The sequence below is a fragment of the Mastigoproctus giganteus genome, chromosome 14 (assembly GCF_048544385.1).
Source record: "Mastigoproctus giganteus isolate SK-2022 chromosome 14, ASM4854438v1, whole genome shotgun sequence".
Taxonomy (NCBI): Eukaryota; Metazoa; Arthropoda; class Arachnida; order Uropygi; family Thelyphonidae; genus Mastigoproctus; species Mastigoproctus giganteus.
In genome coordinates, this window is record NC_143588.1 from 15,058,399 (window position 1) to 15,074,580 (window position 16,182).

Below are 16,182 nucleotides of genomic sequence, written 5' to 3' on the forward strand. Positions count from 1 at the left end.
AAGGAGTTGAATCAGATTGGTCCACTTGATATCGATGGTTCAACTGTTGATGATTCTGCTCAGGTAGCTAACAAACTAAATGAATATTTTGTATCTACATTACACGAGGAGTTATTCAGGGAGAGGAATGCCAGAGGTGTATTGAACTCTGGCAGTAAGCTAGATAATCTTGTAATAGCTGAGAGTAGAGGAAAAATTGTTGAAGATAAACATAAGAAAGGCACCTGGGATGAATGGAATCTATCCAGTTATATTAAAGGAGGCAGCAAAGGAAGTAAGAAAACCCTTAGCCATAATTATAAGAGCTTCCTTGGACTCAGGGGATGTGCAAATGTGACCCCAATTCACAAAGGAGGATCATAGGGCGACACAAGTAATTATATACTTGTTAGTTTAACTTCTGTTCCAGGGAAATTAATGGAGGTACTGGTTAAAGAAGCACTGCAGGATCATCTAGACGAGACTTCAGTTATAGCTCGCGCACAGCATGGTTTTGTGCCGACCGGGCTAGCCGAGTGGGTAAAGTACCTACCCGGCAACCCAAAGGTCGCGGGTTCGATTCCCGCCTCGGGCTTGGATCAAAGTACTGCAAAAACCTTGGGAGGTGCAATATGGCCACAGAAGCCGATGCGCCAACAACTACCAAATCAAAAAAAAAAAAAAAAAAACAGCATGGTTTTGTTAAGGAGAAGTCTTGTCTGTCCAATATGATTGAATACTATGATGTGGTCGCAAAGGAACTGGATGCAGGGAATAACTTTGATATCATATATTTGGATCTTAGAAAGGCCTTTGATACATGGAAGACTGCTGCACAAATTGGAGCAGTGTGGCATTGGAGGCAAATTGATGCTGTGGAGAAAGGGATGGTTGAGTGGGAGAAGACAGAGAGTGGTAATTGATGGACGCTGCTCTTCGTGGACTAATGTTATTAGTGGAGTACCTCAGGGTTCAGTGTTGTGTTCATTGGTGGTTTCTGTATTTATAAATGATATTGATGATGGTATATCAGGCTTAATGTCCAAGTTTGCAGACGATACGAAGGGTGGCAGGGTTGTTAAGGACACTACTGACGCTATGCTGCTGCAACAGGATCTGGAAAGGTTGAGCAGATGGGCTGAGAGGTGGCAAATGAAGTTTAACATTGACAAATGTAAAGGACTACATATGGGAAACAGCAACCCCAGAGCAACGTATCAACTTCGTGGTATTACACTGACAGTGGTAGAGAATGAAAAGGACTGGGGGTAATTGTGGGGGTAAAATAATTTCTTCATATCAATTGGGGGTAATTGATATGAAGTTCTCTGAGCAGTGCAGATGGGCTGCAAGAGTAGCTCATGGTGTCTTGTCAATGATATACAGGAATTTTTCTAGCAGGGATAAGGAGGTGATTATTCCCTTGTATAAGGCAACGGTCTGGAGGCCTCATTTCAAGAAGGATGTAGAGCTGCTGGAACGAGTACAGGGAAGGGCAACAAGATGGAACAAAGGGAATTTTGTTCCCTTTGTTCCATCGAATGGAACAAAGGGTTGCTCTTATGAAGAAAGACTTAAGTTTTGTAAATAAGTGCCTGGAGACTAGGCACATGCGAGATGATCTGATTGAGGTGTATAAAGCCTTGAATGGTTTGAGCATGCTCAATGCTGATGGGATTCTTTCTTTTGCTCAGAATAATCACCTGAGAGGGCATAAATTCAAATTGAGGAAAGACAATTGTAGGATAGGTGTGTGGAAGTTTGCCTTTAGCCAGCGGGTGGTTGATTGCTGGAACAAACTTCCATCTGTCGTTGCAGAAGTTGATAGCTTAAATAGATTCAAGGCAGTTCTTGACAAACATTTGGAGTGAGTGGATGGGTGAAATAAGGGTTTTTTTTTTTTTTTTTCTGCTGATGCTATATAAGCTTGCTTTCTTGCATCATGTGCCTTTGCTAATGCTAATTTTAGAAATTATTAAATCTTCAATAGTTAGGAGTTTTGGCACAGTCAGTAACAGAAGAACCAGAACTTATAATAAAAAGTAATAGGAAGAAAACTGTTCAATGTATTTCCAGTGTTATTCTTTCAGTGATTTTGCTTTTTCTAAATACGTTTTTGGTGAGAAGGAATGATCATATTGTCTAATAAATATAATGAACACAGCAGAAGTAAAAAAGGTTGTTTTGGTAAGTGGTATTAAAGCTTAACAGCTTAACTAACAATTTCATAAAGATAAATTTCAGAAATTAGTAGGAACACCTGTGTAAATCCAAAACACTCTTCAGTGTAGTCTTTAATACAGCAGAAATAAATTTTCCTTGGAAATAAATTTAGTAAACTGTCTTTTCCTTCTGTATGTGTACTGGCCAGCATACTTTCAACTTCCATAAGTAAGCACTCAAAAACAAGTTGTTCAGCCATTATCAGTCTACTCCGGGATGGAAGCCTCCTCAACACCTCACTTTCAGGGAAATGAACCATAAGCTGACATGCTGGTCCAGTGTGGGTTGGCAGATTGGGCCTATATGAGAGCTTGAAGGGCAAGGTGGATGCCCTCGAAAGATCTAAATTGAGGGGCCCATCAAGCTCTCAGCTGCCCACATCGATGCCAGAGCTTGCACTTGGTCATCACGCAACACAGCGGCAAAAGAAGAGATCACAGTGAAATGTACAGAAAAAGACATCAGAAGTAAAACAGATTTATTATTAAAGTAAAAGCACTGCTGCGTAAAATTTAAAGTACTGTCTTGTGATGATTTAATTCACTAAAAATTTTTTATAAAAGTCAATTGTATTTAAAGATATTTGAGAATGCTTGTTATAAATGTAAAGAGTTAGTGTGATTCATATTTAGTATATCTGTATAACGCACATTAAATCATAAATTGCTGCTTTAGTGTACATTTAGACCATATAGAAGAAAGCATAGTAATATTACCCATCACAGCCTGAATAATTGTGACCATGGATTAAAAAAAAATTCTCAGTTTGTACTCTGTCATGACCACATAGGTCAATGGAATTTACAACTAATCATTTTACCAAGAATGCAATTCTTAACTGTATTTAGCAGTCATTTTAGTTTCCTGGGAGAAATTTCAGATTCTGTGATTGACAGTTTGAGATTCAGGTGGATTTTAGAATGCTGAAGAAGTTGGTTATAAAAGTAAAAAATAAATTTTAAGGGCACAAAAGGTGATATAGTTGTACACGTTGGCACTAATGATATTAAGAGTAGGAGACCGGTGGAATTACTTAACAAGTACAAGTCACTGATGAAAAAAAGCCGTGAATTAGGGTTGAATTTGAAAGTGTCTGCAATTCTGCCCAGACACGATAGGAGGGAGTATATGATGAGAGCCCTGTCGATCAATTCGGCCCTGGAAAGATTGAGCAGGGCTCAAGGGGTAGAATTTTTTTAAGCCTGGTCTGTACTTGTTAACAGGAGAGACTGCTTCTACAGGGATGGGATACACTTAAATAGAAAGGGTGCAAGAATGTTTGCTGATGCTATCGAGGCAGTGTTAGGTGGGTCGGAAAACTGCTAGATTGGGGGGATACAAGGACTAATAGATTAACAGTAGCCACTGGCAGAGGAGAAAGTGATTCTTGCACTGCTTCTATTCGAATGAGCAGCAGCCTGCAAAATAAGATGCAGGATGTTACAGAGACTGCTAGGAATCATGGGGGTACAAGTAAACACATGGGTTGTGTTAGGGTGGCTAAGAGGAAGAGCAGGTGCATGTATACTTGCGTGTACACCAATGCTAGGAGTTTAGTAAATAAATTTGATGAATTTGAGTTATTGCTCAAAACATCAAAGACAGATATTGTTGGGATTTTTAGAGACGTGGTGTCACACAGATATAAGGAAAGCAGAACTGGAATTTGGGGAGTACAATGTCTACAGAAAATATAGACAGGATAGGAAGGGAGGAGGGGTTATGCTATTAGTTAAGAAACATATAAAATTCAAGGAAGTGAAGCCAGTCGACATCGCTGGACAGTGCAGTGTCGAGTCAGTTTGGTGTGACATAAGCATTGGGAGATCAAAATTGAGAGTAGGAGTGTGCTATAGGCCTAATGACTGATGAATATAATAAGAAACTGTACAGAGAAATAGAGTGGGCCAGTAAATCAGAGAGTCTTATAATGGGGGATTTTAATTTCCCAGATATTGACTGGAATTTGGGGGCTGGTCACTCACACACTAGCAAGGCTTTTGTGGATTTATTGGATGATTGTTTTCTACATCAGCATGTTCGGGAGGCAACTAGAGGGAGTAATACTCTTGATTTGATTATCAGTAGTGATTCTTCATGCATTAAGAATCTGCAGATAAATGAACCAATAGGTGGCAGTGATCACAGTGTTCTGAAGTGGGATTTACTCAAAGAGGTAACTACCATTAGGGGTAAAGGGAAGGGGTATTGCTTTCGTAAAGACGACTACGGTGGTCTGAGACAGTATTTAAATTCTATATGGTGGGACCATCTGATGATGTTACCAACAGCAAATTCAAAATTTGAAGCATCAAAGAATTTATCTTGGAATACCAACTAAGAAGTATTGTTCAAGTTTACATACCAACTAAGAAGTATTGTTCAAGGTTTAGGCCTAAAATAATATCAGATGAACTAATGAGACATATGGCAGAGAAGAAAAATGCATGCGATACATATAAATTAATGGGTGACATGGAAGCCTATGATAGATATAAACTGGTCTATAACCAAGTCCCAAAGGAGATTAGGCAGGCAAAGGCAGATTATGAGAAATCTTTGGCAAAGGATGCAAAGCAAAACAGCAAAGAGTTCTTTACCTATGTAAACTGTAGAAGGAAAGGGATGAATCAGATTGGTCCACTTAATATCGATGGGTCAACTGTTGATGACCCTGCTCAGGTAGCTAACAAGCTAAATGAATATTTTGCATCGACATTCACCAATGAGGAGTTATTCAGCCAGGGGAATGCCAGAGGTGTATTCAACTCTAGCAGTAAGCTAGAGAATCTTGTAATAACTGAGAGTAAAGTTGAGGAGAAATTGTTGAAGATAAACACAAGAAAGGCACCTGGGGTGGATGAGATCTATCCAGTTATATTAAAGGAGGCAGCAAAGGAAGTAAGCAAACCCTTAGCCATAATTATGAGAGCTTCCTTGGACTCTGGGAGGTACCCATGGACTAGAGATGTGCAAATGTGACCCCAATTCACAAGGGAGGATCAAAGGCTGACACATGTAGTTATAGACCTGTGAGTTTAACTTCTGTTCCCGGAAAATTAATGGGGGCACTGGTTAAAGAAGCACTGCAGGATCATCTAGACAAGACTTCAGTTATAGCTCAGACACAGCATGGTTTTGTTAAGGGGAAGTCTTGCCTGACCAATTTGATTGGATACTATGATGTAGTCACAAAAGAACTGGATGCAGGGAATAACTTTGATATTATATACTTGGATCTTAGAAAGGCTTTTGATACTGTTGCACATGGAAGACTGCTGCACAAATTGGAGCAGTGTGGCATTGGAGGCAAATTGCTGCTATGGATAAAGAGGTGGTTGAGGGGGAGAAGACAGAGAGTGGTAATCAATGGACACTGCTCATCGTGGACTAATGTTATTAGTGGAGTCCCTCGGGGTTCAGTATTGGGTCCTTTATTGTTCTCTGTATTTATAAATGATATTGATGATGGGATATCAAGCTTAATGTCCAAGTTTGCAGACGATACGAAGGTTGGCAGGGTTGTCAAGGACACTACTGACACTATGCTGCTGCAACAGGATCTGGAAAGGTTGAGCAGATGGGCTGAGAGGTGGCAAATGAAGTTTAACATTGACAAATGTAAAGTACTACATATGGGAAACAGCAACCCCAGAGCAACGTATCAACTCTGTGGTACTACACTGACAGTGGTAGAGAATGAAAGGGACCTGGGGGTGATTGTGCAGGCAGATATGAAGTTCTCTGAGCAGTGCAGATGGGCTGCAAGAGTAGCTCATGGTGTATTGTCAATGATATATAGGAATTTTTCTAGCAGGGATAAGGAGGTGATTATTCCCTTGAATGGCAATGGTCAGGCCACACCTAGAGTACTGTATACAGGCCTGGAGGCCTCATTTCAAGAAGGATGTAGAGCTGCTGGAACAAGTACAGAGAAGGGCAACAAGATTGGTGAATGGAACAAAGGGGTACTCTTACGAAGAAAGGCTTAAGTTATGCAAATTACAGTGTCTGGAGACTAGGCACCAGCGAGGTGATCTGATAGAGGTGTATAAAGCCTTGAATGGTTTGAGCATGCTCAATGCTGATGGGATTGTTCCTCTTGCTCAGAATAATCACCTGAGAAGGCATAAGTTCAAATTGAGGAAAGACAGATGTAGGATAGATGTGCGGAAATTTGCCTTTAGCCAGCGGGTGGTTGGTTGGTGCAACAGACTTCCATCCCTTGTCGTGGAAGTTGATAGCCTAAATAAGTTTAAGGCTCAGCTGGACAGGTATTTCGAACGAACAGAGGGGTTAAGTGGAAGTGGTTATTTTTTATTTATTTATTTTACTTTATTTTTTTTTTGGCTGATGCTGCATAAGCTTGCTTTCTTGCATCAAATGCCTATGCTAATGCTAACCCCCAAGGTAGAATGTGCTGGTCCCACAGGAACTAGTAGTTGTTGGTGACTGTATTGTCAGGGAAATGGGGAACATGCTTTGTAAAAAGGATAGTTGGAACAGGACCAGGGTATGTCTGCCAGGGGCAAAGTTTGATGATGTTGTAGAGCGGATATCATCTTTTAAGAGCACAAGAATAATCACCTGAGAGGGCATAAATTCAAATTGAGGAAAGACAGATGTACGATATATGTGTGGAAATTTGCCTTTAACCAGCGGGTAGTTGGTTGGTGCAACAGACTTCCATCCCTTGTTGTGGAAATTAATAGCCTAAATAAATTTAAGGCTCAGCTGGACAGGTATTTCGAATGAACGGAAGGGTGAAGTGGAAGTGTTGTTTTTTTTTTTTTTTTTGTTTTTTGACTGATGCTGCATAAGCTTGATTTCTTGCATCATATGCCTCTATTAATGCTAAGATTGGCCATATTTAGCAGTCAGGGGCTTGAAACAACAGCCTAGGCCATCATAGTTGAGGGGCCAGGAGCACTCCCGCTCCTGGCCCCTCAGCTATGATGGCCTAGGCTGTTGTGGCAGAGTCTTAAATTTAGAATAGATGTTCTGTGCTATTTGCTTAAAACTCAATGAACTCTGCACATCCATGAGTTGACTTAAGTCAACTCATGGATGTGCAGAGTTCATTGAGTATGAGTAGAAGAGCATAGTGCTAATTTATATCACTGTAAACTCATTTAGACCACCAGTCATATGCTGTAAATGGACAAGACAGCCATCAGTATACTAAATTTATTTCTAAAGTAATATTTCTTCTGTTGTATGAAAACTCAATGTAGCTTTTAATATCTTTTTCAGTGTTTGTTTTTATAAAGCAACAACTAACTATTTGAGCCAATTTTTTATTCACTGTATATGTTTGCTGGATTTTATTATTTATTTTTCTAACAAAAAAAAATGGTCCTGCAGTGCAAAAATTTTTGTTAGTCAATGCTAAGCTATTGAATAAAATTGGTTGTGGGGAGGTGATTAAAAGCTCTTCTAGAGCTAAACATGAAACAGGTAAGTTTAAAGTATTGTTTACTGCTTTCCACTGTGACATACGTTGAGAGAGAGGGGGGGGGGGAGTTTATGGATCTATTATATGTAGGAAACATCAAATCTATATGGAATAAAATATATTAATTTTAAGATAAGTTAAAAGTATTGTTTACTGCTTTCCACTGTGACATACGTTGAGAGAGAGAGGGGGGGGGGTACTTTATGGTACTATTATATGTAGGAAACATTAAATCTATATGGAATAAAATATATTAATTTTAAGATATGTATATAGAATCCAACTAAATATTTCATTGGCTTTATGCTACATTTTCACATTCACTTTTTAGCCATATCAGCAGGCTAAACAAATTCAAATCTCTTAAATTAATGGAATGTCAAATGTCATAATTAAGATAGGTATGTAGAACCCAACTAATTATTTCATTGGCTTTCTGTTACATTATCACCTTCGCTATTTAACCCTGTCATGGGGCTAAGTGTTGGAATTCAAATCTCTTAAATTAATACAAAATCAGTTAGATTCCTATGTTCAAGCATTCTTGTAAAAATTTTAAACATATTATTAATTCTGCTAAGATTGTTTATTAAATTTTAATAATAATACTGAACACAAATGTATGAAAACACATTAAATAATATATCACTTTAAGATTGAAACTAAAGTAATTTACAAAAAGATATATTTTGTACAATGAATATAATTATTATTATTATTAATATTAATGTATATTAGTGATCAGTTTATTCATTGCTGGAATATAAAGGCTTAGCAGAAATGTGCTTCTAATTCGTATTTAGATACAAATCATCAGAATGGTTGGAAAAAGGAGAGACCTTACCTTAACTTAATCTTGATAATCATGTAAACTCTGGTTACAAGATTAAGTTAAGAAGTAATGTGCTGATTATGAAATTATCAAGAAGACTGCTTAGAAGACTATTAAATTCTCTTATTTTATTCCATGCTGAGAAATAAGTTGACGTGATCCTCTTCTGGATGTGGTATACATGATGTTTAATATTAAAACTGGAAAATGATGAAAGAAAACTAGTCTTTTGCTACAACTGCCAAAAAAAATAAAATAAAATAAACTCCCCTTTCCTGTCACGTGCTACTCTGCACTAGTTCGTACTCCTCCATGTCCTCCATAAACTTTTCTAAGCTTCTCTTTGGTGGTCCTGAATATTTCAGATAACCAGAAAATGAGAAGATAGAACTGAAATTCTGAAGTTAGATGGGAAAAAAATTAAGTGCGGCAAAGGAAGATAATCCTGATATCTTCCAAAATTACTGGCTGCCAGCAACAAGCTGAATAAATATGAAATTCTACTAAAATAAAAAAAATAATAATAATTTTAATAAATATATTCTCTAAAATATAATAGAAATAATTGCTGACACAATGTGACAATAGACCTGTTGAAGCATTTTTGCTTTTCTTAACCAGTATATGCATAGGGAAACTTGAAATAAAGGTGCAAAATGAAGTGATCAGTATGGAGAGTAAAAGGAAGAGGTGTATTTTAAAAGTCTATGTGTGAGTTACAAATAAAATATAAACAAACTGCTGTGAATTTCGAGTCTATTTTCTCTTGCTCAAAAACTCTAAGAAGTACAAATTTAATTCCGATATGGAATGTGAGAAAATAACAGATTATCTGTGAAAATTTTATTGAGATTAATATAGAGAAAATATTGCTGTTCTGTGCCAGTTGGTTTTGCTGAGGCTTGTTTCTGCCAAGAGGCATATCAGTAAATATGGGGGATTGGAAAATTTGGAACCTTCCAAACTTTGCCCCTGTTAAGTCCAAAAACTATATAAAATATATTTGTTAAAGGTTAAAATTAGCAAAATTACACATCTTCTCAATTTAAGTTGCAGTGTATTGAGACTGGGAAAGATAATTTTTAAAGACACTTAATAAAAGTACATTACAGCTTGCTGAAACAGGTCTTGCTTCCTCTTCATGAGTGCTTTCTGAGATTGCTGGATTTATGAAATAAAGAAAAGAGATCAAGAATAGAATGCAACAGTAATGAATACAACAAGAGTTGACTGCAGTAAAAGGTGCCTCCGTAGCCAGGTGGGCAGGAGCAGCTGTGCGTAGCACACGCTTCTTGATTAGACCGGGGTTCAAGCCCGTGACCACCAAATACGGAGGATGCAGAAAGGTCAGGGAATGACCATCGCATATCCCCAGAGCAATATGGCCTTAGTTGCTAATGCTCCTAAAAACCAAATAACAACTGTAGTAAAAACAATTTCTTTGGAAACCACATGGCCACAGAATCCGAAAATGTAGAGAAACATACATTGCCAAATCCCTGGATTTACAGTGAAGACTTCTTTTTTACCCATTCTTCAGAACACAGTCTTTACATCCAGGGGCAGGCTGTCCCAAGGGTGCAAGGGGTGCACTGCATCCAAGTGCTAACTTTCAGGGGGTGCCTGAAAACCTGAAAATTACATACACATATGTAGAAAATTTTAAAGGGGGCTGCTAAATTCCAATTGGCACCCAGGCACCACATACCCTATGAATGCCCCTGTTTATATCCATACATAGTTTTTCTCTCCCTTTTCGCAAAAAAGAAAATACAAACTGTAACTTTCTCATTAAATTAGGAATTTGCAAAAAAAAAAAGCAAATTTGTATATAAAATTTTATTCTTCGTTTCTAATTAATAAATTAGCTTTGAAGTCTGCTAATCTATGTAGATATACTGTAACATGGAAATCATACTTTCGTTGAACTTTGTGAAAAGCTAATTTAGTAATATCCTTCAACGCAATGTAAAGTAATTATAACAGTGTTTATAATATGCAGAAGACCCAAGACCTTTTGCACTTTATAAAGTCTGGAAAAGGCATGAGATGCAGTAATACAGGTGCATTTGAGTGACCCTTGGTTCAAGCCTTTGTGACTGCTAAATACAGTTAATGATTTTATTCATTGTCAAAATAATTGCTTGTAAACTCCCCTGACCTAGTTGTTCATGCCAGATTATAAATAAGAAATGTGATTTGAATAAATAGACATTTCCTACTATACAAGCAATCGTAAGAGCAATGTGCAGTGCATATAAAAATATGTGAAAAAAAAATAGTTGTGTTATATACACTGCCTTACCATTAATATTCTGATACCCCTCTTAATAGTTTGTCACATCCTATCCAAGCACAATGTGTTAGACACAACTCTAAATATGTTGATAGGTCTTCAAGAAGAGAGTAGTACAATTGTGAATGCAAGGTTCCATGATCAGTGGAATTAAACTTTCTGTGCAGTATAATAAAATCATATTATTATTATAATAGAGTGATTCTAGTAGCCCTCTCATATCAACCCTAATCAGATTTCCTCTAAGATATCTAATTACCAATCTCTGTAGCCTGCATATGTGTAATCTCTCCTAATATGGTTGTCCTTTTGCCACTCTCACTAGACACATTGCCATCTTTCAACCCATTCGAGAAACTGAGTCTTTTTTGTGGTATAGTCTCAGTACTTTTTTTAGATGCATTAGTATATATGCATAAAGCACATTTTATCTTTGTGTGGCCATCTATCTGTATGTAATAACTCAAATCCTAGTGGGTGGATTTTATTAAATTTTATATTTAGCTCATTTATAAAAATTTGTTAGAGCCATCCAAAATTTCATAAAAATTAGATCAACAGAAATCTGGCAACTATTATTTCTTTGTTTGTATGTCCACCTGTAATAACTCAACACTCGCAGAACTTTCATGAAATTTTATATTTCGCTCTTTTAGAAAAATTTGCCTTCCTTTCCAAATTTCATTAAAATTGTACTAATAGAAATCCAGCAACTTTTTTTCTTCACATAGATTATCCATAGACCATATATCGTAGCTGAAGCACTGAATGTTATGTTTATACACTCATTGGAGGAATGAATAAGCAATATGAATGGAATAGGTGCAGGAATGAAATGCTCTTATTTCATCCTTAAAAGTCATTGCCCTTTGCTCAATTTTTTTGTTATAAAAAATGAATTATACCATTTGTTAACACACTTGAAATGCAACTCACTGCATACATTAAGTAACTTTTTTTTCCTCGTGATAATCACAAACATAAAAGGTATTAGAATCTATATAACTTTTGTAACCGAGTGGTCAGGAGCAGGAGTGCAGTAGCACATGCTCCTTGAGTAGACCGGGGTTCAAGCCGCTGACTGCTAAATACGGTCGATCTGCCAACCTGCACTGGACCAGCATGGCAGATTATGGTCCATTTCCCTCAGCATGAATTGTTGAGGAGGCTTCTATGCTGCAGTGGGTTAATAATGGCTGCACTTTACCTTTTATGGGTTGAAGATAAGAAGGCAGAAATACTTGTTGACATTAGACTTGAATTTTTGTAGATCATAATTTTTGGGAAATACATGTGAAGGAAACTTGTTCCAGAGCACAGAAGCGGAGGGGCTAATGAGGAAGAGAAAAAAACTGATTCTATAATTTTGGGGTTGGATGTGGACCTGCTGCAGTATATGTTCATACTGCAGCAGGGACGGGGGAATTACAGATGGGGATAGGGGAATTACAGATGCCCTTTCTGAAGAATGCTGCCATAAAAGTACCTATAGAAAAGGAATGAAGCATAAATTGAATTTCAAGAAGACAGAAAATAGAAATATTTTGTAAGTGGTGGGTGATTAATTAATCTGACTACTCTCTTTTGAATAGAGTTGAGAAACTTAAGAGAGAGATTTTGGGATACTTACTCGGTTTTTTGGCAGGGTAAGCTTCCTTGAACTCACCCTGTGATTTTTATCCCTAAAATAGAATGTGGTATGCAAAACTATGAACTGGATTTTTTGATCAGAGAAAGAAGGTTATTAATATAAAAGAGGTAGAGAATGAAGTAAACTATGGGGTGGGGACAAGAGAATTAGATGAGATATTAGAAAATAGAGAGCTATCAGCCACACTTGGTGGTTAAAGAGAAAATTAGATATTCATTTGAGAAAAACAGATGGCAATCCATAAGATGGAATCTTGTTTAGAAGATTGTTATGCCAAACACAATCATCAAAGGCCTCAGAAATGTCAAGTGCAGCTGTCTGATTTTCACTGAACTATTCCATCAAATTTCGCCCAGCAGCATCAGCCAAAAAAAAAAAAAAAACCACTTCCACTTCTCCCCTCTGTTCGTTCAAAATACCTGTCCAGCTGAGCCTTAAACTTATTAAGTTGTTTGGACCTAACCACTAAACGGAATTGTTAGGTATTTCTTCTGGTCTAGGTGCGCCGTAAAAAAATTACTGAGACACTAAGTGCATCGTGAACCGAGAAAGTTTGGGAACCTCTGACATAAAATACACAATGAAGAAATGACTGTTGCAGAAATATTTGAACAGTGTTGACTTGCTCTTTTCATCAATCAATTTCCGATAGCCGACAATCTTCTCTGGGTCCTGGCAAAATAAATACCGCAGAGAACCTCACACCTTTTGTTTGAGGTTCTCTGCGATATGAAAGATTTCATCTAGTTCTTTTACCGTTATCTCCTGCGCGGTAACATTTTCATCTGGCTCATTTAAAAATTAGAATTTTTAAATGCAAGTCTGCATTGACTTATATTAGCGGATGGAACACACCAAGGCAGGCAGCAGGCAAACGTTTGTTTATTGCCCGTCCGACGCGCGATTCAAATCTTTTTCAACTATCGCATAAAAAAAAAAATTGCATTAACTGGAAATTTGAATCGTGTAAAGTGAAAAGTGGTATAATTTTTTCAAATAGCGGTAACTGAAACATGCGTTAATCGAACTCGCGTTATGCGAGGCCTGGCTGTTTACTCAATTTTATCTGGCACCTCCATAGCCAGGTGGGCAGGAGCAGCAGTGCATAGCACATGCTTCTTGATTAAACCAGGGTTCGAGCCTGTGACCACCAAATACGGAGGATGCGGAAAGGTCAAGGAATGACCGCCGCATATCCCTGGAGCAATATGGCCTTAGTTGCTAATGCTCTAAAAACCAAATAACAATCAATTTTATCCTTGTCAGTGTTTATATTTCTCTTCATTTGTCTTCTTGAGTTCATCATCACAAGTGGTTTTTTTTTTTTTTTTTTTCTTCTTTTTCTTTTTATTTTTTTTTATCACTTTCAGAAAGTTGTAGTAGACCTCGTTGATATCTTGATCCCGAACAACCTGCAGAAGCTCAAACTTGTTCTTAAGTTCCAGTACATACTGCTTTTTCTCCTCTTCTGTTATCTCAAAGACCTTCATATTATTTACTGGAGTCAGTTTTTTCCTTTCTTTTCTTACATCTATCTCAAAGCCGACCGGGCTAGCCGGGTAGTAAAGTGCCTGCCTGGCAACCCAAAGGTTGCAGGTTCGATTCCCGCCTCTGGCTGGATATCACAATGGTGCTGAACCAACCAGTTGGTTGGATATCCCGGCCATGATACACGAAGGATGCAAGAAAAAACTGGTTCCTTCGTGTATTGATCACATCATACGAAATAAATAAAATCTATCTCAAATGTGCATCTTACCATTCTGTGATCACTTCCAACATTTACCTTGTTTAGGACTGTAATGTCATTCACAATATATCTTCTGTTAGTGAGATGAAGTCGATTTCATTAGTTGTTAATCCATTTGGGCTCTGCCATGTCCACTTTCTGTTCACCTTTTTCTTGAAAAAAGTGTTCATTATTGACATTCCTCAAGATTCTGCAAATTCTACAAGTCTTTCACCTCTTTCATTTCTTTCACAAATTCCAAAATTTCCTATAGTTCCCCTTTCTGTGCTGTTTTGTCTCTTTCCAAACTTAGCGTCGAAATCCACCATAATGATAGTGTAGCTTAAGTTCAGTGACACTATTTAAAGAAACAGTCACTGAAAGGCAATTTCGGCTTTTATTTGAAAGTTATCAGAGTCACTATTTTAGACTACTCAATAACTAATGAGAGACCAATAAGTCTATCATTAGGTAGTGGTGACATGGGTTACATGCAGCTACCTGGAACCTTTCATTCATGTACTTCAGATGTACATTATTTGAGGGAATCTCATCAAGGCTGTAGACCAATTACCAGAATGCATAACTTCTATATGCACCACCAAGTGGTCTGTCATTTATGGTATAAGTGTCATTATTCTAATCATTAATGGATTCTGTAAGTGATAAGAATCAATTCTGTATATGATATATGTAAGAATGGCATGTGTAAATGTACTAAATAGAGATGATCGCATTCATCTCTCTGCATAAATAGAGATGATTACGTTCTAATGTCACATACACGTGACATTAGAAGCCATATAACATGGTTAAAAATGGCAGAATTTTAGTAATGACAGCTTAATTTCTGGTAGCACAGCTTCACAGGAAACATCTCTATACTCTGAACTGTAGTTTTGCGTGATAAGTTCATGTCTATAAACGTATCTTGTTGTGTTTCCTTTTCATGTAGTCTAACTAAAGAAGGGAAGATGTCTTCTTGAAATCTTTAGATATTTATGTAGTTTTAATTCCTTATACAATTTAAGCACTATTTACTTAATTTAATTTGATTAGATTAGATTTCTTTAGTATTTAATTAATTTTATTATTTTCTCTGGTTTTAGTATTCACTGATATTGAATAGATTTTAATCCCCTTTTATTAGTTTAATAGGCTAATTTTTCCAAGAATATTTAAGAACTGTAACCATTCACCAAGAACATTTTTACATTAATATAATGTTTATTATATTAATTTATCATTCAGAATTGCTTCAGTAGAATGGAGAAAACTTTTTTATTTATTGAAATTACTTTGTCAGTTTTATACTAGTATTTTGAAAAGTTACATTAATATTTTTATATATTATAGATAAAATTATTCTGTCATCATCCACTACAAAATAGAATGATAGAAATGAGGCTTAAAGTTCACAAAGATGATACTTTGGCTGAAGCAACAGCTGCTGCACACAAAGTAAGACTGGATTAAATTCTTTAAAATGTACTCATAATATGCATGTTAAAATGAATGAAAATATTTAAGTAACTTTTACTTTTTATGTAAATATTAATAAAGTTTGGCTCTGTAAATCACAAAAACGAAATAGTAATTTTGGCTATTGCCAAACATTTTTTTTTTCCAGAATCAAGCCATCCATGCACAATTCTTGCCTTGTGCACATTAGGATGGTCTTAAAATATTCAGTTCCAGCAAAACATCAGCAATGCAGGAAGAACTTAGTTTGCAGTGTGGCCGTGGTATAGAAATTTTTACCCGAAAATAAAATGCTGCCTACTTAGGATAACTAAATGGCATCCGTAAATATAATACACTAAATAAGATGACTGTCACCTGAGTTAATCATCCCTTTAAATTGCACAGCAGCTCTCAGGAAGGTGGCACCAACCACTGCAGTGTTTTATTTAATCATTCCAACAAATCATTATTACCACAAAGACAGATGGGCATAACTGTGTTCTGATGTAAATTCCAAGTGAATCTTCCTAAATGCATTTCAACCCCTTAAAGC

General features: G+C 36.8%; 1 protein-coding gene across 3 annotated transcripts in view; it reads left to right on the top strand.

The window, feature by feature from the left end:
• Positions 1–16,182, top strand: part of LOC150074989 (ubiquitin carboxyl-terminal hydrolase 47-like) — a 486,634-nt gene that overhangs the window by 306,902 nt on the left and 163,550 nt on the right. For all 3 annotated transcript variants that reach the window (XM_090388947.1, XM_090388945.1, XM_090388946.1), the window contains exon 19: positions 15,522–15,626. In XM_090388947.1, the coding sequence (XP_090245073.1) occupies positions 15,522–15,626 (105 nt within the window). The remainder of the gene's footprint in view (positions 1–15,521; positions 15,627–16,182) is intronic.